This window comes from Chrysemys picta, chromosome 10 (genome assembly GCF_011386835.1).
Source record: "Chrysemys picta bellii isolate R12L10 chromosome 10, ASM1138683v2, whole genome shotgun sequence".
Taxonomy (NCBI): Eukaryota; Metazoa; Chordata; order Testudines; family Emydidae; genus Chrysemys; species Chrysemys picta.
The window spans coordinates 6,905,493-6,928,922 of NC_088800.1; the positions used below are offsets into that span (position 1 = coordinate 6,905,493).

Sequence of the window (23,430 nt, forward strand, 5' to 3'; positions counted from 1 at the left end):
CAACCTCCCTGCAAGGCAGGGCAGCGCTATTATCCCCATTGTACAGATGGGTAACTGAGGGCCAGAGCCACTGAGCAACTTCCCCTAGGTCACACAGGAAGTCCATGGTAGAGCAGGTAATTGAACTCAAGTCCCCAGTTAGTGCCCTAACCATTGGACCATCCTTCCTCTTGATTCCTGATCATCCCCCAAACCATTCGCCCAGCGCAAGGTGGCCGTTCACTTTTGCTTATTCTAAAGTGTGGCACTTCCTGTTTGAAGCAACCCCAGCTTTACAATGGAGTTGCGCTCATACCTGGGGCGAGGCCAGCAGAAGGCTCATGACCCAAGCGACGCATAACATGAGTCTGTTGCGTCGACTGGAATTAGCGAAGGCAAAGGGGTGGAGGATGGCTGAATGCCGGTCTAGGCTGATAACCACAAGCACCAGCGCTGCAGAGTACATGGCAAAGAGTTTGAGGAAGTTCAGCAATTTACACGGCAGGTCCCCGGCGTACCACTGGACCGTCACGTTCCACACAGCATCCAGGGGCATGACCGTGAAGGTCACCAGTAAATCTGCCACCGTTAAGCTCAGTATCAGCAGTCGGACATGGGACTTCCTTCTCTTCCTCATGATGCTGTATAACACAACTGAGTTGCTGGATGCTGCTATCAGGAAAAAGCAGATGGTGACGATCACACGGACCCTGGCTGCTAGCGTGAAAGTGGGTTCGATCCAGGGCTCGGGGCAGCCGGAAACAGAGAGGTTTTCATCCACGACATCAGCTGACTGAGGAGGCGTCATAAGGTCCCGTTCTTCAGGCATTCCCTGCAGGAGAACAAATGGCAAAATCAGAGAAGAACGCTAGGCCTAAAATCCCTGTCAGGTGTCCATTTAGCATGGGACAGCTTTAAATGTGATGGAGAGGGAGGTTCGATAGGCTTAGCCAAGGATTCTCAAATGTTTTAATATTCTTAACTGGTAGTGCCTTACCGGCCCCGACCAGGGCCAATAAGTTGGGCGTGGGGTCTGACTAGACAATCTAAAGGTCCAGTCTATCCATAAACTCTATGAAACTTCGACTATTAAAACCAAAAGATTGTGCCTGCCTCAAAGAGTATACAGGCTGAAAGACCAGACAGACAAACAAACAGGCAGAGACAAGCAACAAACAACAGTACAATTTCTTCTCAGTTGCCTAGTTTCCATAATGTGGACCACATCTTACTACACAGATTGTCCCATTGAGCTGCATCCTCTTCCATTTGCTATTGTGGGGCCCATCGCCTCCTCCTCCTCATAACAACACATCATCTCCATGGTGACTATAGCAACCGCTCACATGGAAATGTATTTTAAGCACTTTTCAATGCTGCTTAGCAGGTGGAAACAAGGAGGCGACAGTCCCATGTGACCAGCCAACTGTGCAGATGATCCAGTAAGAGCTTGGTGGAACCCAGCTGGTCGTTTGACCAAAAATAGAGACCCTCTGGTCTAACGAGGAGTTAAAATGCACTTGAAATACTGAGAATCTCTGGAATTGTGGTGCTCTGAAGTAGATACATTGAGTTCCATGGAGTTTATACTGGGTGTGGGAGAAGATCCATGTGATAAGACATTAAAAACAGAGGGTCTGACTCCTCATTGAAGACCCGTTGGCACTTTTCTTTAGAGTAGGGGTGTCCAAACCAGTGTCTTTGTTTACATTCTCCCCTGGTCTGCTGTTGTGCAGTGAGCTTGGGTCTGTGGCTCTGGAGATAGAACCACTGGCTGTTGTACGCTGTGTGCAGAGAAGAGGTGTCAAATCCCATCCCTCCACACCACAATCCCAGGAAAGCTCCATGAGGCGGAGACCTATGGAGTCTTCCTTTCCTCATAAGTATTTCCATGGGAGGCAGCAATCTGAGCAAAAATACCTCTCCTATCCATGTTAGCACAGCCGCCATGAACCTATGACACCCCAGACACCTGCATATTGCCCTGTTCAGGTCACTGGGATTATATTATTATTATTCATTATTTGTGTTACTGTATTGCCTGGGAGCCCTAGTCATGGAGCAGGACCCCATTGTGCTAGGCGCTGTACAAACACAGGACAAAAAGACGGTCCCCTCTCCAAGGAACTTACAATCTTAGGCCTGGTCTACACTAAGGGGGGGGGGAGAAATGCAACTTCAGCTACGTAAATAATGTAGCTGAAGTCGACGTACTTAGATCTACTTACCGCGGTGTCTTCACTACGGTGAATCGACTGCTGCCGCTCTCCTGTCAACTCTGCCTGCGCCTTTCGCGGCGGTGGAGTACAGGAGTCGACGGGAGAGCACTCGAGGGTTGATTTATCGCGTCTAGACTAGACGCGATAAATCGATCCCTGCTGGATTGATTGCTGCCCGCCGATCCGGCCGGTAGTGAAGACATACCCTAAGTATAAGACAAGAGGAAACAGATGGGTATAGTCACACTGATGGAGGAGCACAAGGAAACAATGGGAGAACACTGGTCAGTAGGACAGGCAGTAGTCTCTGCACACTAGCAGCCGATAACACAGTGGCCCATATTGCAAAGGCCTGTCCTGCACTCTGCCCAGAAAAATGCCTCGCAATCACCATCTAACATTGATTCACTTACAGCATGAACAGGTTTCAGGGCTGCCAATTTTATCTGTTTATTCCCTGGAACAGGAGCACGGAGCTATGTTAGCACAACACAGACAACACTCAGAAGGATTTGACACAGCAGGCCATCTTTGGTGTGAGACCCCTGTAGTCGGTCCATATTACACCAGGAAGGAATTTGGCCCAAGGACATTTTTAAAACTCTGATCTAAACTTATTGCTTGCTAAGTGGAGATGGGACATTGGCCTGAATCTGCCAAACTTTGGGAGTCCAAAAAAAAAAAAAAAAAATAGGACCCCCGGCTGAACTGGGTTGTCAGGTTTGTTTTACAAAACTCATGAATGACAAGGTTTAGCAAGACCACGCCACGACTGGTTTTGCCCAGCTCTGTTGGAGATAGTCAGGGACCTGTATTAGAACCATTGACACGAATCCCTAGGTACAAACATGCACACACACGCTCCCTGAACATTGTGGGTCCAGACAGGAAAGGACCTGATTCTGAACCAATGCCATATCACTGCAAAACCCAAACCCAACTGACAAGATTTTTCCAAAACAAACCAGCTCCAGGTGTCATCCATCTTTGGTGTCAAGGCTCATGACATTTTCTCAGTCCTTATTAATCTGATCTCCAGGGCTGCCTATCAATATCTGATTCCAACTTCCAGCGTATAACAAACCTCACCTGCTTCTCAGCAGAACAGAGACATCCTGCCGAGCTCTGGGTTCAGTAAGCAAAGGAAAATAAAAGATGTGCCGTTAATAAAAAAGAAAGAGAGGAGTCTCTCTTTTGCTTTTTCCTCTCTGCTCATAATAAAGATACACACGAGCACTTCTCACAGATGCGAAGAGCGGTTCACCCCCCTCCTTTCATTCATCTGGATGGTGACATGAAGTCATCCCCCAAACAGTGCCCCACAACTGTCTCTAAACATGTTTATATGTGGGGGGGGGGGGGGGGGTTTCCCTGCAGAAAGATGCAACCTATACAGTTTCAAAGCCAGATTCTCGCCCAGGTAACTCAACTGTGCAGAGTCACCACTGTTCCACTGAAACTGCCCTGTGCTCCCGTACAGAATGATATCGTGAACAAGCCCAATTTCGAGGGCAAAGACTCAAATTTAGGAGAACGCAGACAATAAGCACCGATGAATGCGAGCAGCTTACAAACTGTTTCATGCAGCCGGGGCTGACGCTCAGTTTCACTTACACAGAAAGAATGTGCTTTCCCCTGGTGAAGTTACAGAAATAAAACCATCAGCAGAGACTGAATTGACATCCTGCTCCCCAACTAACTTATTGTTACTACACACTCACACTTGCTCTCCCTCTTCTCCTTACTGTCATTTAGTCCCATGCTCCGTGGCTAGTTACAGCTATTTGCTTTGCTGCAGCCCCCACAAAGAAAGTAAGCGCAAATATGACCAGAGTCTTAGCTCAAACCCCAAAAGCAAGCAAAAAGCGATAGCAATGACAGAGTACCAAACGGGTCACTTCTCCTATTATTGCCAGTCCACGGGAAGGAGGAATGACACGAAGGAAGCCCAGTATCTGTGCTGATTGGAGGTGCTGTATTCAATTCATCGGATGGGAACATACCTGGTATCCGCATGCCCTTAAGGGAAAGGAAAACCGCTGCCTCTCTCTTTATTTGTCCTTCCTAGCCAGTGCCAAAAATGTCAGCCTGCTCCTCTCCTGCATTTAGCCAGCGGTCCGCATGATGCAGATCTGCCTCCCAGTAAAGAGAAGATGCAGAGAGATAGCAGGGTGGCTGGGAGCGCTGTTACAGTGCTCGGTCTATGCAAAAGAGGAGTGTCATTCCGCTCCCTACTCCTGGCACTGGAATTATCATAGAGAGACCCCACCGCCCGATGTAATTCAGATTAATCTAGCATAATGCTTTAACAATGCGCAAGGAAAGCTGCTTTGATAGGAGCCCCGGGAGAGGGGAAGCACTCCTCAGTTACACAGCTCCAGTGCATTCAGGGCTTAGCAGGTGTATTTTATGATGCTTGTTAGGTCTGTGTTTTAACTTGTGCAGAAAGCTGAGCGCCTCTGTGGTGAGATGGGGCACAAATCTAGCTTTATATATAATATAAATAGAGACAATAGCATTATTTGCTATCGAGATCAGGAAACAGCTCATTAACCGGGCCCTGAATCAAACCGCTCCAAAGAAAAGCAGAAACAATTCTTTGCCATGGGTCAAACCTTGAGGTCCTTATTCCATTTTTAAGATAGTCCATACACAGGCAAAACTGCATATGGACTAGGTAACAACAGAATAAGGACTTCAAGATTTGACACATACGTGAAAACAGGTATCAGGCAGTGAACGTCCAGGTACCAATACACATTTCAGTGGAGCACTTGGGCTGGATCCATTCAGGGACCAGTATGGGAGCGCTTTTGGTTTTGCAAATATGAATGACTAAATTGGCCTCCTTTCCTTTTAGGATTTAATGAGCCACCCACGTGAGGATTTAACGAGCAGGCCTAGGAAACAATGACAGATCTGCTGTATGCAGGGAAACGGCCAAATTCAGATGCTGCACCTGCTTACGACATAGCTGAATGTTGCCTCTTCAGGGACAGCATCACCATTCCAGCGCATCAGTTGTCTGTAAATCAGTAATTATTACACGGATTTTTGTTGATCGTGCTGTTGCTTAGACAACCGCCACACGCACACACACACACACACACACACACACACACACACACACGTTCCAGGAGCATACAGCTCTTTATTAGCCCCACTGATGGGGATTAATAAGGAGGGGATGCGATCCTGAATGGAAAGCCATTAATTGGGAATTCAACACAGAGGGAAGAGGAGGCTAGGAACTGGATAAAATGTTCAGAAGTCCCTTAGTGACTTAGAAGCCTATTTTCGAAAGAGACACAGGCACTCAGAGCTAGATCCACAAAAGGGTTAGGCTGACATCTAATTTTAGACACCCTGCACCCAGTGTAATTCTCAGTCCTGAGTTAGGTGTCCAAGCTCTCTATACAATGCATGGAGACTGTGGAATGGGATTCCCAGAAGCCAGCACACTGAGCGGGGATCCAGTAGGAAATGCTGAGGAGGGGTGTGTGGCCTAAGCCCTGCCCCTCAAGGGGACTCAGGCACCTCCCTTTGACCTGGATGTAGGGTATGTCTACACTAGAGCTGGAAACATGAGAGGCCATACCCACACGAGCTCTGGGCACACTAGTGCACTAAAAACAGAAGTGTGGCCACAGCAGTGCGAGTGGTGGGAGGGGCTAGCCGCCCAAGGACAAACCTATGGTCTTGGACGGGACCATGAGTGGGTGGCTAGAGCCCCTTGTGATGCAGCTGCACTTCTGTTGGGCACGTCTCCTCCAGCCGAAATGGACACTTCCCAGCTCTAATGCAGACAGACCCTTAGAGACTGGGGACTCGCCGCTGTGGACCCTCTCCTGAGTTAGGCTCCTAAGGTAGATTGGTCCTTTCTCACAAAAAAATCGAGGAGGAACCCTTACACCTGATAGCCCAGGGAATGGAGGACATGGGGACCACCACGGTGGGGTTTTATATTGAAGTAACCCACTAGTCTTAATAATAATTAATTGCTAGTAACTTAACAGTCTTTACTAGATAAACAGTTAACATATCTCCAGAGCATCTGAACGAAGCCAAGCTCCCGCCCCCGTCCGAGCACCACGCCGCGCCAGCCCCCGCCCCCCCTCCGAGCGCCAAGCCCCCGCCCCCGCGAGTGCTGTGCCGCCCGAAACCCCACCACCCCGAGCGCCGCAACGCGGAAACAAACAAAAAAAACCCCTCCAGCGCTGCCCCGACGAACCAATAAATAAATAAATAAATAAAAACCCGAGCGCCGCCCTGCCCCAAGGTGCCACCCCAAGCACATGCTTGGTCGGCTGGTGTCTGGAGCCGTCCCTGATCATGAACAATTATGGACTCGTGCCAAGTGCTGTGACCTTTTGAAGAACTGTTACAATCCCCTGGAGGAGAGGCAATAGCAGTACTTATTCACACACAAAAGCTCAGTGCTAGTGACTCAGTATAAAACAAGGTAACCTTTTCCTTCCTCCAACAGGGCCTGTACAAGAAACCAGATACAGATAACGACACCCAAAATTACACAGATTAACAAAGGAAATGAGAGCGGGAAAGCCCTGGAGGGCATGACGTCCTAGGTGCATAACTGTCTGTGAAAGATGTTCCTATATTTGCACACCGAATGCACGCATCGGAATACGGCAGCTGTGCACACAAAGTGGGGAACTGTGAGTGGAAATGAATTAGGGTCATTTGTAATTGATTGATTTCTGGGGAAAAGCGGTTAATTCCCTGTGCAAATAGATGAATAAAGGAGCAGAGGGAGAGAAACATTTCAGGGAAAACCATATAGTCCAAGGGATAGCTATGGGGATAACCGATTGTTCAGTTCGCTGGCAATTAAAATTTAAAAAATTAGTTTTGGATAGAATCCAAACTGACATTTTTCAAATTTTTCAGCAAATTGAAGCTGAAAAAGATTTGTTTTGATTTTGAACCTTTTAAAATGTTTTTTAAAAATAAAACTATAGGAACTTTCTAAATGAAAAGTCATTTTGAATAAAAAATCAAAACACTTTATTTTGAAAATGTAGAAACAAAACCTTTCCATTTGTGTTCAGGCTTTTTGTTTTGTTGGACTGAAGCAATTCAGTTAAATTGACACAAATTTCATTTTTTGCCCCAGAAAAAAGTTTTGATTGAAAAATTTCACCCAGTTCCATTCATATGCAACGATCCAGCTTATGTCATCCACCAGGTTTGAATAAAGGACCTTCTGCAACGCAGAATACACCTCTATCACTTGAGCCAAAAGAGTACTTCCTTTAGCTGGTAGCAGTAGTAGGCTATTACCTTCTACATGGATTGACCACTGGAGAATGACCAAACACACTTTCCACAAGCATATTACATATACATGGGGCACGTGCTTGTATCAGCCTAGCTTAGGGGGTAGAATATTCTATGCATAGTGCAGGACTTTCTAACTAGTTTGTGTTTTAAAGATTGAATCACCCTTGAAAAAAATACATTTAATTACAGGGGGGAAAGGTCAGTGAACTCAAACTAGTTTGGGGAATCCCAAAGAAGAGTAAGAGCCTACAGCCCCTTCGAACTCTGCGATGGTGGATCATGCTGCATTTAACTATTCAATCGCCCCACTCCCTCCCCTCCCCATACCCATTTGCCTGCCTGTTTCCTAAAGGGATTTACATTTAGCTCATGGCAATGACATTGAATGGACTGGAGGAGGCTGACCCAGTCCTTCTGGAACCGCATGGAAAATATTAACTTGCAGTTTCCGACAGCACCGAGAAAAACTAAGGAGGGGCCAGGCAGGCAGAATGTCTGGAGAGCTGCAGACGCACAGGGCAGCCTACAGATCACGGCCTCCAAACGGGAAAACCAAACAATCCAGGGAAGTACCGATATTGCCCTAAGTGAGAAGTGTCTCTCCTAGAGGAAGGGGAGGAGTAACCCAGCAGGCTGGGGGAACTAAGCACTGCCAGAGGGATTGTACCAGGGTTGGAAATATCTCCCCGAAGTCACTTTCCAATGTGACTGACAGCTGTCAGGCTGAGATACAAAGTAGCTGCTTTATCACCAGGAAAATTGCTCCCGCAATGTGCTTCTTTGCTGAAAGTACCTGGGAGCAGTACCTGTGTATTTGACGGAGCGAGAGACCACAACATAATTATATAGCACTTGATGAGTCACTCTCCTCTTAGGGTACGTCTTCACTACCTGCCGGATCGGCGGGTAGTAATCGATCTATCGGGGATTGATTTATCGCGTCTCGTCTAGACACGATAAATCGATCCCCGAATGCGCTCCCCGTTGACTCCGGAACTCCACCAGAGCGAGAGGTGGAAGTGGAGTCGATGGGTGAGCCGCGGCCGTCGATTCCGTGCCATGAGGACCCGAGGTAAATCGATCTAAGATATATCGACTTCAGCTACGTTATTCTCGTAGCTGAAGTTGCGTATCTTAGATCGATCCCGCCTTAGTGTAGACCAGCCCTTAGATACACCAGCATAAATCGAGCTACCCCAGTTAACAGTGGTGTAACTAAGGGCTTGTCTACACACAGTCTTTGTACCACTTTAACTATATTGGTTTGAAACCGACATAGTTAAATCAGTAAAACCCCTAGTGTGGATGTAGTTATTTTGCTATAAAGGAGCCTTATACTGGTATAGCTTGTTCTTATGTACCTACACCCATGTTAGGAAATGTACCAATGTAACTGTTTGGTTACACAGCGTACCCGGAATCCTTACACTTAACTTGGTAAGAAAACTGTGTATAGACCAAGCCTGGGAGTTCTGTGGCCTGGGTTTTACATGAGGTCAGACTAGATGATCACAGTTGCCCCTTCTGGCCTCAGAATCGATGAAAGAGGAAGAGTTGGCCCATACTACCGGCCAAAGTACTTTGCGAACATTATTAGCTAATTAATCCTCACAGCATCCTGATTTTGCACATAGGGAAACTAAGGCACAGAGAAGTTAAGTGGCCACACTCAGTGAGTCATTGTCGGAGACAGGATTAAAACCCAGGTGATCCTGGCTGCCCACTCCAGTGTTTTAATCATTAGACAAATGCTGACTCTGGGTGCGTAGGGAAAAACGGCACTTGCACTACGAGTCATTCATAAAACCAAGAAAGACGAGAGAGAGAAGATGGATTGTCAGAAAATGGGACATTTAACCTCAAGCGGAGAGAACAGGCTTGGATGAGCTAGAGGCTGATAAATCTACTTTTCAGACTATGCAGCAGGGATGGTGAATCGCTCTGTAAACATTGGGAACATCGACCAGTACGTGTTGTCCTTCTTAAAAACAAAAAGAACAGACAAAGCGTTAGTAAATCCCTTGTGATCTTTCCATCGTCTGCTCTGATACTTATCGAGGAAACGCTCGCCAGACAGAGAATGTGCTGTTCAGAGCTACACGCTGTTGACATGCTCTAGAGCGAGATGCAAACTCACCAATTTTAATGCTTCTTAAGAACTCCTGTGTATGGAGGGACAACCAAATGGGGGATGGGCACGTTATTTGCTTCTGTCATTTCTTGTTTGGTATCACACACTACATCGGATATAATGGATGCTGTCTTACACCGTAGGGCTCTGGCAGACAAAGGGATAACAAGATCCAGTAGTGAGAAGCTGAAGCTAAATAAATTCAGGCTAGAAATAAGGCACAATGATTTAATAGTGTAGGTAATTGACAATTGGAATCACTTTCTGGGGGATGTGGTGGATTTCCCAGCACTTGGCAATCTTTAAGTCAAAATCGGATGTTTTTCTAAAAAATATGCTGTCGCTCAATCAGAAGTTATGCGCTTAAGGCAGGAATCACTGGGTAAATTTCTATGGCCTACATGATGCAGGAGGTCAGACTCAATGGTCATCATTTAAATATATTTACAATTGTTCATAGACAAATATCAATTTACTATCAAACGGCTTCCACTTTCGATACAGTTGCTTCTCACTGTCAGGAGGGGACACATTCCTTCTCTGGGATTATTTGGCTCTGTTGGTGCTAACCTGTTCTCCAGTAGCCTGACTGTGTTTTCACCTATTTCAATAAGGCAGTGGTTCTCAGACTGGGGCCGCCGCCTGTGTAGGGAAAGCCCCTGGCAGGCCGAGATGGTTTGTTTACCTGCCGGGTCCGCAGGTTCGGCCAATCGCGGCTCCCACTGGCCGCGGTTCGCCGCTCCAGGCCAATGGGAGCTGCTGGAAGCAGTGCGGGCCGAGGGATGTGCTGGCCGCCCTTCCTGCAGCCCTCATTGGCCTGGAGCGGCGAACCGCGGCCAGTGGGAGCCGCGATCGGCCGAACCTGTGGTCGCAGCAGGTAAACAAACCGGCCCGGCCCGCCAGGGGCTTTCCCTACACAAACGGTGGACCAGCTTTGAGAACCACTGCTTTAGAGTCCAAAAAAACACCCCAATTGCTTTCAGTGTCTCTTCCTGAAAAATACTGGGCCCAAACCACCTCACACACCTGTGAGAATCAGGAGTAACTCCACTGAAATCAATGGAGTCACATCGGGTGTAAAACAGTGGCAGGATCAGAATCAGGCCCGTTGTGAATACAGGTCCATGAATGAAATACAAAAATACTCTCCACCCTGGGTGCTCTGCCTGGGAGTCAGGACCACCCTGCTCTCTCACATTGCTAAATGAGAGAGGATCCCTTTGTCTTTCTGGTCTATTTTCGATGGTAAGCTCATCGGGTGAGGTGCTGTCTTTCCCTACAGCAACCAGCATAATGGGACCACGATCTCAGTTGGAGTACCTAGGTGCCACTCAGCTGAGCAAAATGAGGCCTAACACCACTTGCTGACATTTTGTCTGTCTGTGCGTCATGGGATAGCTTTTGAAGATCACATCTGATCCGTTCTAAAATTTCAGGGACTGGTGGAGGCATCAGTGGGCAGAACCCTAGTGATTCTGGTGACACCAGAAATGCCGGACCTCCACGTTGTGCCCATCTGGTGCTGCAGGCAGAGAAGCACTGTGAGATCAGGGGCAACTTGGCCAGTCAGCACCAGATGGGCACTGGCAAGGGGAGAGATGGCCACAGGTTCAGGCTCTGGGTACCGGAGGCAGCGAGCAATGACTGGCTGAGTTACCTTTGATGTCACAATGCCACTGCTCAGGTTCCTCTGCCTGAAGCACCCGGTGGACCTTGTCAAGGGGAAGCTGTTGACATAAAATGATGCAGAGAAGAGGAGGAGCAGCTTAGACAGCTTCACAATAACGTTTAGGCTCAATGGCAGTTACAGGTTCAGGGAGAGAGACTGCGTTCCTCCCCCTCCCACTCCCTGCCAGCTCGGCCTGCATCAGCAACCAAGTTGACACCTTCTAGTCAATAACACTAACAAGGGCTGGGAGCTGCCTGAGGGGATCCCAGTTGTGGCTCCGAACTAGCCGGGGAGGCTCTGACGGGGGGAAGAGTTTACAATGGGAGAGCAAATGGCAATGATTTTCGTCTCTTGCTTCTTTCCAACAAACAGCTGAATGGAAATCTTGATGAGTGGTTTCTCCACTTGGTTCAGCCGCCCTGTTTTCTAGATTAGTTCTTGTTCTGAAGCCCCTTTTGTCCCACAGGAAGCACGGCTATCCATTCTGGAAAAAACACTTCCTCAGCTGAGACAGCTCAGCTTGGATCATTTTACGATCAACCCACAAGTGACGCAAAGTGGAGGCCAAAATGCTTTTGCAGGTTGTTTGTGGGCCAGCCTGGGGTCTGTTCCAATCCTAGAAACCCAGTTAGGAAAAGCAGCGTGTCTGTTGTATCTAGGTCAGTGTAGCTAGCTACCCCAGTTTGCATTTGTAAGTTTGTTCCTAGGAGCTTTGAGTCCAGGAACTACAATTCCCAGGGTGCACCAGGGGAGGAGGAGGAATGGGAGGAGCAGGAAAGGAAGAATGATGAGCTGTGTGAAAGAGTGAGGGAAATAAACCTTACCTTTGCTATTAGCAAGTTTCCTGAGTCTTCCTCCCAGGGGGTTGGGTACACAACCAACTGGCAACAAGCATAAAAGAACCACAGAGAAACCAAGATCTAACGTACCCACGTGCCTCGTGATTCCTACTGCCGGGATCTGCTGTTGCTGCATCCAAGGAAATGTCACAGGCCTAAATCCTGCTGCTATCTGCAACTGCAGCTTGCTGCAAAGAGAAGTTTAAAGGGGCAGTGACTATTTCTGCGAAGTGCCCCTTTTTGCCAGCCGGCTCGTCCCGCTGCAGTTCTGAGTATCCAGCTTGCTTCCACACTTATAACCAGGACACAAGTTACACCTCCTCCGTTCTTCATGCCTACTCCAGGAGATGCCCACTCCCAGGGGAACAATGGAAATCTTACTTCACCAACTGCGTTTGCTAGAGAAACTTCTGCTTACACTCCAGACAAGTGGGGAGCCTTCCTGCTTCCTTGCCTTGGTTCTAAGGGGCAACAAATCTTCAAGCATCTCCCTCCCGTTATCGACTTACTGCAAGCTGCGACTCCATACGCGGCTGCTTTCCAAGCCCTGGAGGATTATTTTAATCCTCTAGCAAATGCTGTTGCCACATGCTTCAAGTTCTATTCCTGTGTACAGATGCCTCATAAGCCCATTGACCACTACACAGCTGCATGGTGTGAGTTGAATGCAACCTGTGAAATTGCCAGTTTCACAGATAAAATGATCAGAGATCAAACTGTCAAGAAGACGACCAGCTCCAAGATTCATGAATGACTCCTCATGATAAAAGGCCTTATTTTGAACCACAGAAACTGCCCTGTGAGTGGAATGTACCACTTTCCATGACATCAGATGTCTTCCAGCCTGCAGAGGTGAATGCAGTCTGATACAAGACTGCACCCCATAAAGCTCATAAGTCTATATCCACAGGGCCATTACCCTCCCACACACTACACTGATACCATGTGCTACAGATTCAGTGACCCAGATCACAAGGCAGACTTTCAAGGGTGTCCTGCCAAGAAATCAGTATGCAAGAAGTGCAACAAACAAGGAGATTCTGCTAAAATCTGCAAGTCTGCCATCAATGTTGTATCTGCAGTTCTCACAGATAAGGATGATGGTGAACTGAATCACAATGGTGTTCTGAACGTGATAGGAGATCACTACACCACTCCACACTGCTGAGTGTGAGTCAACGGCAATAAGATGAGGAAGTTAGCAGATTCTGGTTTGTCCTACGCTATAATTCCCGACCACCTCTACATTGTGGTATTTGCCAGCTCCCAATCTGAGTTGCATCTTCCAGACATATACCCCAGAGATGGTGGATCTCTCATCCCCAGTCAATGGTTATTTTACGGCTACCCTTGAGTACAAAGGCTGTGATGCCCAAGGGAGAATCTGTGTAACCCAAAAGGGAGCTATTTTTGGAAGGAATCAAAAGGATCTTCAGATGATATTAGATCTGAATAGTACAAAACCTGTCCTGCAAACTGGGCTAGGCTACCAATAGGAATCACTTCTGACTTTCCAGAAGTTTTCCCTGATACCAAAGGGTGTTGCAAAACAGTTCCAGCACAAGATCCAGCTAAAGAATGATATGGTGCCTGTACAGCATAAAATATGAAACTTACTGGTTGCAATGAGACAACCACTCAAGGAGAAGATTAAAAACTATGAAAAGCAGATATCATTGAACAAGTAGATTCATCAAAATGGGTTTCTCCTATTGTTCTTGCCAGGAGGCCTAGTGGTGCTATCTGTATGAGTGTGGACATGAGAGATCTAAATTCCAACATTGTTTATTGTCATCCTCCGCCCAACATCACTGAAATGCTGCTCACTATGAAGGAGGCCAGAGTCTTTATGACCCTGATTTATCTTCAGCTTACCACCAGATCCCCATAAAGGAAGAATCCCACTAGTGCATAGCTTTCATCACTCCAGAAGGTTTGTTCCAATTCAAACAGATGACATTTGGTTTAGCCTCTGCAGCATCCATATTCCAAAGACCGATGCATGGGATCTTTGGAGAGACTAAGTGTGTTACTTATTTTCAATATGACATTCTAGTGGTATGGCAAAGATGAATCCAAACATAATGTCATCCTAAAATAGGTTCTAGAAAAACTCTGATGACAGGGACTTACCATCAGCAAAAAGAAATGTCAATTCCATACTGACTCAGTGACATAACTAGGACATACGGTCTCTTAGAATGATATACAGCCAAAACCAGTCCTAGTGAAAGTCATTCATGGTGCATCAGAGTAGTTCCTTTGCATCATCTCTTAAAAAAGGATCTGAGGTTTTAATGGGATGAAGTGTGTAAGAACAGCTTTAATGAGATAAAACATGCAATTTCCACCAGCCTGACTTTTACCCTTTTTGACTCTGCGAAACAAACAATTGTCACAACAGATGCTTGTGAGTACAGTCTTGGTGCTGTCTTGACTCAGCTAAAAAATGGACAAGGCACTGTTGCATTAGCCTCCAGAGCCCTGATTGAGCCAGAAAAATCCTAGTCTGTCATTGAGATAGAAGCTCTGGCATGTTTCTGGGAAATAACACATTTCAGAACCTACCTGTGGGGTAGGAGATTTATCTTAAGATCTGATCACAAACCTCTTTCAGCTTTATTCACCGTGTGAGGTTTTGGGTGAGCAATACCAAGAATTGCTAAATGGGCCACCAAACTAATGGACTTTGATTTCCAGACAGTACATTTTTCAGGTGCCAAGAACACCCACTGCAGATTATCTATCTTGCTTGCCCATACTGTATCATGAGATTGCAATAGAGAAAGATGATGAAGAGATCGTCATTGAAAAATCTCTGCTACAACTCAAGAAGTAATCACAGTCTCAGAGTGGGAAACAGCCATAAGAGAATACAAGGTGCTTCAGGACCTAAAGTCTTACGTAGTCAACAGATGGCCTTACAAGACGATAACACCACAACACTTGCAACCCTATATATACATATCACATGAGCTATCCCCTGTACATGAATGAATTTTGAGAATTAACCATCTTGTTGTCCCTGCACTTATGAGAGAATGATTGATTCACCTGGCACATGAAGGACATCTGGGGATGAGTCTAACCAAAAGATGACTGCTACAAGACTTCTGGTGGCCAGGGATGCACAAGCCAGTTGAAGAAATCATCAAGAATTACATGGCTTTGTGCTAACAGTGATAAATCACAGAAAACCTTCTGCATCCCTCTCACACCAGTTGACTTTCCCATCTGTCCATGGGAGAAACTGGTTCTCAGCATAATGGGACCATTTGAAGATCAGCTTGTTATGCAAAGTTTTGCCATAGTAATTGTAGACTATCATTCAAAGCGGCTGGAAGTTATTCACTGGAAAGATTATCACTGAAATCATGATTAAGTTCATGCCATCAGTCTTCTCCTGAGAAGAATTTTCTAAGAAATTGGTAACTGACAATGGAACGTAACTGACCTCTCCTGAAATGCAACATTAACCCAGTAGCAATGGTATCAAGCACAAAATCGTATCTTTATACCATCCGAGAGCTAACGATCCAGTCGAGAGAGTGAACAAACTAGTGAAAGAAAGTTTTCAACTTACCAGTTTGCAAGCGAGACCATGGAAAGAAGCTTTATGTGAAACACTGTTTGCTTACAGGACCACTCCACACTCAACAACAAGAGTATCACCCTTTGAACTGTTAAGAGGATGCAAGGCCAATACACGACTTACTACCAGTCAAGGGCTTACATAGTCTTCTTTTTCAACCAAATATCCTGAAGAAATTATTTGTGACCGTGTTGAGAACAAATAGGAGAGATACAGACAGTATGTAAATTGTACGAAAGGTGCTAGACCTTACACGTGTCAATCTGGAGATTTTGTTTGTGTGAAGCTGCCATATGGAGTCAAAAGAGGATGTTCAAGATATTGATGTCCTTTGCAGATAACAAAAATAGGAGGAGATCCTGCTCTATTAACAGATGGAAAGAAATGGAACATTTTCAGGGTTGTCCACAGCTCATCAACCAGCAGCTGGAGAAGAGAATGCTGATGTCCATCTTGGACCAGAGAACATGGATGACACCGATAGTGATGATGAACAATCCATAGTAGTAGGAATTGCTCCACTGCCCAGTCTCGTTCCCGCCTCTCCAGGTAGTAGGAGAAGTGGGAGACAAAGGGGACTGCCTAAAAGATCGGAAGACTTTGTTACTGGACTCAAGTGACTGTTTAAAGTTTTACAATGACTATTTGAAAGGGGAAGTGTGTGTTATATCTAGCAAGGCGCAAATAGCTACCCCAGCTTGTGTTTATAAGTTTGTTCCTGGGTGGTTCCTGTTGCTTTGTGTCCAGGAACTATAATTCCCAGGATGCACCAGGGGAGGAGGAGGAGAGAGAGGAGAAAGAGGAGAAGGAAAGGAAGAATGTGAGCTGTGTGAAAGAGTGAGGGGAATAAACCTTTCCTTTGCTGTTACCAATCTTCTCGAGTTTTCCTCAAAGCGGTTCAGGTACAAAACAGTAGTAGCCTTTGGCCTGTATTACCTGTACAGCCACATAGGGTTTGTCTACACTGCAGGATGGCCATGGCTGGCCCAGGTCAGCTGACTCAAGCTTGTGGGACTCGGGCTGCAGGGCTACAAAATTGCAGTGTAGCCCATTGGGGCTTGGGCTGGAGCCTAGGCTCTGAGACCCTACTATCAGCAGCCCTGGGCTCTGAGACAAGGTGCCATGGGGTTTTTATTACAGTGTAGACATACCCATCCTTGTTTATCCAAGGATCGCGCATGCAAACAAGTCGGGAGCCACCATGGCCAAGGCCTGCTCATCGGTGGAGGGGAAGCTAGCACTCTTAGGGTCCGAGCCAAAGCCTGTTGAGAGCAGTGGAGAGTTGATGTCAATGCACTTTGGATCAGTCCTTTGCTTTGCATGGGGCCCTGTAATGCTGAGGCTTGCCCCGTCAGTCAGCTGGTCAGTATAATTCAATGGACGATCTATTCTCAGCAGTGAAGCTGTACGTGATTCACAGGGATTTGGACTGGGGCTGGATGAATGGCACAGTTTATAATGTATCTGAGATGGCATTCACTGTATGGAATTTATGATCCTTACTCCTGGCATGTTTAAATTCCCTCCCACAGCTTGAGAAGGGATTTGGTTTTGGATAAAGAGAGATTATGTGGTAGGCTATGTGTGTATAGTTATTTTGAGGGATTTTATGAGATTATAGGCAGATTGGCATTGCCTGCCCATGACAGCAATAGGTGATATGTCTTAGTGGATCACATGGACTTTCCCAAGACCTCTGCATGTGTTTTCCTTGTTCAGTTCAAATTTTAAAAGGCAATTCTACCTTCTATAGGTGGACTCCTATCTATCTCACCCCCATCTCTGGATACCTGAGCACCTCACAGCCTTTAATGCATTTATATTCACTATGTTCCTGTGATGTAGGGCAGATGGGGAACTGAAGCACAGAGAGGCTAAGTGATTTGCCCAAGGTCACACAGGAAGTCTCTGGCAGAGCAAGGAGCTGAATCTGAGTCCACCAAGTTCCAGGCCAGTCCCTCAACCACTGGGCTAGCCTCCCTCCCCATTGTGGAGTCCTCATGGAATCTCTGTCAACAAACCTCAACAAAAATACTTGCTTCCATGCAGGCTGGATACAATCCATTGTGCCTTTCACAGGGCTGAGCGATTGGGGCTGGACGATCTCCACTTGGAGTTGCAGAGGAAAGTTCACGGGTCCACTAAAACGATCACCACTAAAAGGAAAAGACCGAGTGTGTCTCTTTCCTCCCTCACCGTCCCCCTTCCAAGCATTGTCAGTTTAGCTGAATACATATCCTGCCGTTCGGGTGCCAAGACCAATGACTAACTAGTCTAAACAACAATAAATAATCATGATCAAAACTTAGCACCACCAAAGAACACCTAACTGATTGCAGCTGAACCCATTAGTAGAGGCAACAGAGCCGATTTGCTTTTACACACGAACAGCATCCTTAGCAGAAGTTCAGTTCTCATATACCATGAGCACCCATGAGATAACCATTGTTATCTACTGGAGGGAGGGGGGCTGTTTTCGGGGCTTACAGATTCAGCTCAAAATCTAAACAGAATGAAGGCCGGTTACCTCTCCCCTCCCCCCCCCCCCCGCCCCTAACCAAACAAAGATTTGCACAGATGTGACCATGTTTTGCAAAGGCATCGCCGGGTCAGTTTACAGTCTTGGATAGCAGAACCAGAGAACCCTGCTGCAAGAGTCTGTATATCTGCAAGGAAGTCGCATTCTGGAAGGATATCATGGACAGGTTCTGATCTGTTACTCTAGTGTTTATCCTGAGTATCTCTGTGGGAATAAACTCTATTGGAATTTACTCTAATGGAATGAGCAGTATTTGGCCCTGTACTTTTAGGTATCATGTCTGTTCTGAAATATTGGTGGTTACAAATGAGTAATGAGAAACTATTGTTCTTATTACCAAAAAAAGAGACTCAAAGTGAACAGGAACAATATGAAATTCAGAGGCACTACTTTTATCACCTGCCAAACTTTACATTCCCAAAGCCAGCACATCTGAGTCCTCCCTTCAAGATCCATGTCGAGTTCCACGCTTGGAGAAGCTGAGCACCCTCATCTCCCACTGATTGCAAAAGAATCGAGGGGCCTCAGCATATCACAGGATCAAGCCCATAATTATTAATTCTGTGGTACCCATCAGAGCAGAACAACACTGCACAATTTCCATCAGCTCTTTTCAGTACTGAATCTTAAAGAAAAGGGGAGTGAGTGACCAAGGTAACTAGGGAGGTTGGCAAGACAGCAATCTTAATACAATGTACGTAACTTCTTTTTGTTTTGGTAATGAGAATCATCTACATTTATTAGCTATTTGTTCACATGGATATTTCTGTTTGGTCAGAGTAATTTATAGCCTAAATTGAGTTTTTCAGAGACTGATCTTTTCCCCTTACGTTTTTTAAAGGCTTGTGTTGTTTCAAAAGCAGCTTGTCCAAGGAAACGTCTGCCTCATGTTGGATTTGAAACAGCAAGTCTAGTCAGAGGGGGACATGGAACTTACAGTGTTTTTGTGAGTAAATACCAGCATCCATGCAGTCATTTCCTCGGGCTAGGATGGAAATGAGATCACCGCTGGAATGGTTTCTTGATATCAGACAAGAAGTTCACAAGTTAAAAATATGTTCATGAAGTTCCCATTTCTTCCCCCCTTTATCCTTCGAAATATTATCTGGGCTGAGCTGGAACTAATTCCATAACATACCTCGCACTTCGGACATGCCTCTATCAGCTGTGTAAATAAATATAGTAGCCATGTGCTTTCAGAGTAGCCTTCAGGCCAGGATCTCAAAGGCCTTTGGAACATTCACTGAGCCTCACAATATTATCCTGAGAGGTAATTCATCCTCACGTTAGAGCCAGGGAAACTGAGGCACAGAGCAATTAAGGCAGGCTAGCTTGCACAGAGAGGTTAACTTGCCTACAATCACCTACAGAAGCAGTGGCAAGGCCAGGTATAAAATCCAATCATCCTGGCTCCTAGACCCCCTTCCCGCCTTCCCCCACTCACCCTGATGCAGATGCACAAGCTCATTTCTTTTAAGAAAATTCATAGATTCATAGAATTTTAGGCCAGACAGGACCATTAGATCATCTAGTCTGACCTCCTGTATGGCACAGACCATTACATTTCACCCAGAGCTGGATGCTTTTCTAAATACAAATGTCCATCACCCTGATTACAATAATAAAGGTCAGGAGTGTACTTTAAGGACCACTTCACTTGTGTGTGCTGTACAAGGAGTTGCACAGCGCTGGCGTGGGGACGGAGAGGCGCCCCAGCCATGGATCTGAAATCAGCTGAATGTTTTGCACATCAGTGAGCAAAGAGAAGAAAAACAGTGAAGCAAAAAGAATGACGTGCAATGGGCTGAAGTAATATCTACCAGTATCTCTCTTCAGCCCAGCACCCAGCCTGAGCGTGAAGGGGGAAAGGAATCCTCCACTCAAGCCACAGAACTGCTCCATCACAGCTCTCCCAACTCTGAGACTACAGTAGCACCCTGACACCTCCAATGTCCAGGCAGGACGCACAGAAGGATTCTTTACAGAAAAAACACCCTCTGGTCCTGCCTTCCACAACCTACTTGTGTCAGCAACAAGGTTTGAACCTAGGACTTCCAGCACTACATCGTAGACCTCTACTGCCTGAACTAACAGGGCAACTCTATTAGTTAATATAGAGTAGGCTATTATCTTCTAGTGCAGTGTTTCCCAAACTGGGGCCGCTGCTTGTGTAGGGAAAGCCCTGTCCGCAGGTCTGGCCAATTGCGGCTCCCACTGGCTGTGGTTCGCCGCTCCAGGCCAATGGGAGCTGCTGGAAGCAGCGGCCAGTACGTCCCTCGGCCCGCGCCCCTTCCTGCAGCTCCCATTGGCCTGGAGCAGCGAACCGCGGCCAGTGGGAGCCGCGATCGACCAGACCTGCAGACGGGGCAGGTACACAAACCGGCCCGGCCCGCCAGGGGCTTTCCCTACACAAGCGGCATCCCAAGTTTGGGAAACACTGTTCTAGTGGACCAGCTCCTAGTGCAGAAGTTCTCAGGCGGTCGCGAGGTTATTACATGGGGGGCCGTGAGCTGTCAGCTTCCACCCCAAACCCCGCTTTGCCTCCAGCATTTATAATGGTGTTAAATATATAAAAAAGCTTTATTAATTTATAGGGGGGGGGGGAAATCGCACTTGCTATGTGAAAGGGGTCACCAGTACAAAAGTTTGAGAACCACTGCCCTAGTGGGAGATATTATACATTTGGCCAACATTGCGGTGAGAAGCAGGGAGCCACCACAGGGTTAAGCTCCAGCCATGCAGAAACGAGTGCAAACATTGCCTGATTTTGTCCGGAGAAGTTGTTTTTTTGGGACTCTTGCTGGAGCCCTGAAATAGAACCGTCAATAGTCCCAGCTTGTCTGAGGACACATGTATAACTCCTGCAATGCAGAAACTGGGTTATGTGGAGAATAAGGAGGACATGATCTATTGGGTGTTTATGTCACAAGATGGTAGGGAGGAAAGAGTTTATTTTCCATAGTGGTGGAAACGTCTGTGATCAAAGGAAACATTTGAGCACTAAGGCATACTTATTCCACAAGGCTCTCTCTGTTATTGTACCTCAGTTTCCATCTGCAGTGAACCCTGTGGTAATTATGCTTTCGCCTCGCCTTCGTTAAGACACACAACACACTTGGGTTCCAAGGCTGATATAATAAGGAAAAATTGTAGCAGAGGGTCATATAAACATATAAAACGCCTGACATTCAAATATGCTTGGGGGAGCTGGACAGGGTGTGTGGATTTCAGTCTGGATTAGGGTCAGACAAGGGCTCAGAGTCTGGGTAAAAGGCAGAAGCAGGTCTAGATTCTGAGTTAGCCAGCAACAAACTCTCATGAGAGTTCAATCCCCAAACCGTGAGAATTTCACACCATCAGTTGCTCTTGTGAGACCTCCACCCCCTGGGCCATATTCAGAAACAGACCCCTTCTGCTCTGCAATCGAATCCAGAAAGGGTGGGGATCCCCATACAAACATCCCATCCCCGGCATGTATTTGGGCGGAGATGGTACGTCTTCACTGGAGAGTTAACTCGGGCGATCGGCACCGGGTTCCCTGAGCCTGGGTGTGAGCAACATAATGCAAAAGCCAGACTCGAGTGACCCTATCCTCCCTGCTGCCTCACTCCCCCGTGTGAGTCACTGGGACGTGGGGGCAGACCCCAGAGTTCTGCAGTGAGCTTTCCCAGTACACTGTGAGAGAAATTGGCTGTCTTTCTAGGCACCTGGGGGAATGGTGGGCAGGCCTTGGAGGACTATGAGCACTCGAGTGGTTTACCCTGTGTCCTCACAGCCAGCGTGAAAGCAGCACCTCAGCTCTAGCCTACCCCCAGGACAGGCCAGTTAGCCTGGGTTTAAAGCAGCAAACACAAGTGAGAGGTTGTGTGTGTGGATGGGAAGAGGGGCTAAGGTCAACTCCCAAGTAAGACCATGGGTTAACTCTGTAGTGAAGACTGACCTAGTGTCAGGGACAGGCCGTGGGCAGCCTGTGTGCCCTGGTCAGCCGCTAAATTGCAGTCGGGAGATGAGCAGCAGGATTGGGGTCAAGTTGGGTCAGGGTTTCAGGAAGCTGGGTCAGGCACCAGGTTATAGACAGTAATCAAAGTCGAGGACCAACCAGGGTCAGCAGCCAGCAGGGTCTGGAGCAGAAGCAGGCAGCCAGTCCGCATGGTTGCTCAGACAATAGTTGGGTTTGGTCCTGCTTTGAGCAGGGGGTTGGACTAGATGACCTCCTGAGGTCTCTTCGAACCCTAATCTTCCATGATTAACTCCCCATGATGGCTTCCTGGTTTAAATACTAGTCTCAGCCAATCAGTGGGCTGTGAGGGGCTGCCACTCAGGTCCTGCTGGGCGGTACTTCCTGCCAAGCCTAGCTCCACCGTGTCCTCTAGCGGAAAGCCAGCCTGAGCTTCCAGTGGTGATGTGGAAGCACCAGCAGCCCAGAACCTCCCTGGTCTAATTCTACGGGTTCTTGCACCTAGAGAGGTTCTACCCTTGCCCATCAGCCTACATCACACTGCACCACCTCATCATCCGCTGGCTCACACAAGGTTTGAACATAGATCTGGGTGACAGGCCAAAGCTTCCCCAACTCCAACAAGTTCTACAGACCACAGAAGCAGTCTGAGTGGCTTGCAAACCTCTATGCACCTTACCAGCCCGCTGCCATTTGTCTTACATCTCATATGGTTAATCAGAACCACAGGCACACATCAAAACTAGAGATGGGCCTACCCCCTAGACCTGGACATCCCTGAGGCTTTGGGATGCTGATCAGGCCCATCTATGACAGAAACAGTTCTCCAAGCTGCTGTTATAACAATCCCTGGGCATGAGCCCCTCATGGCAGCTCTGCCTATGTGCAGTGCAGACCACACACCTTTGTTAGAGTCTATACCTAGCTGGCTTGGTCAGGCTCATAAGACCATCTATCTGAATAGCCAAGTCACCACTGAGGCTCATTTCGTTTTCCTTCAGCCCAGATGAGCCTGGCAGGGAAGAACTGCGGCCTACCCACTCTTCGGGAGTTCTGCTTCCAGGCAACCACCAGGCCTGGCTAGGATATGGATCAGGATTCAAGCTGACTTCTCAGGCAGACACCTGTCACTGCCTGTGGACGCATCCCAGCATTGTTGACTGGGAAGTTGGGATGTCGCACCATTATAGGCAGGAGGGCAGG

The 23,430-nt window shown here is 47.2% G+C and overlaps 1 protein-coding gene across 3 annotated transcripts in view; it reads right to left on the bottom strand.

Annotated features, from left to right (window-relative positions):
* Window positions 1–23,430, bottom strand: part of LOC101953943 (gonadotropin-releasing hormone II receptor-like) — a 51,826-nt gene that overhangs the window by 11,970 nt on the left and 16,426 nt on the right. Inside the window, exons 1-3 of one of the 3 annotated variants that reach the window (XM_065559199.1) lie at window positions 4,202–4,339; window positions 2,208–2,404; window positions 296–811 (exon numbers count right to left, since the gene is read on the bottom strand). In XM_065559199.1, the coding sequence (XP_065415271.1) occupies window positions 296–808 (513 nt within the window). In that variant the 5' untranslated portion in view covers window positions 809–811; window positions 2,208–2,404; window positions 4,202–4,339. Of the gene's footprint in view, window positions 1–295; window positions 812–2,207; window positions 2,405–4,201; window positions 4,444–23,430 lie in introns of those variants that run through there. The other 2 variants (XM_008172454.3, XM_065559200.1) reach the window with 2 other exon arrangements.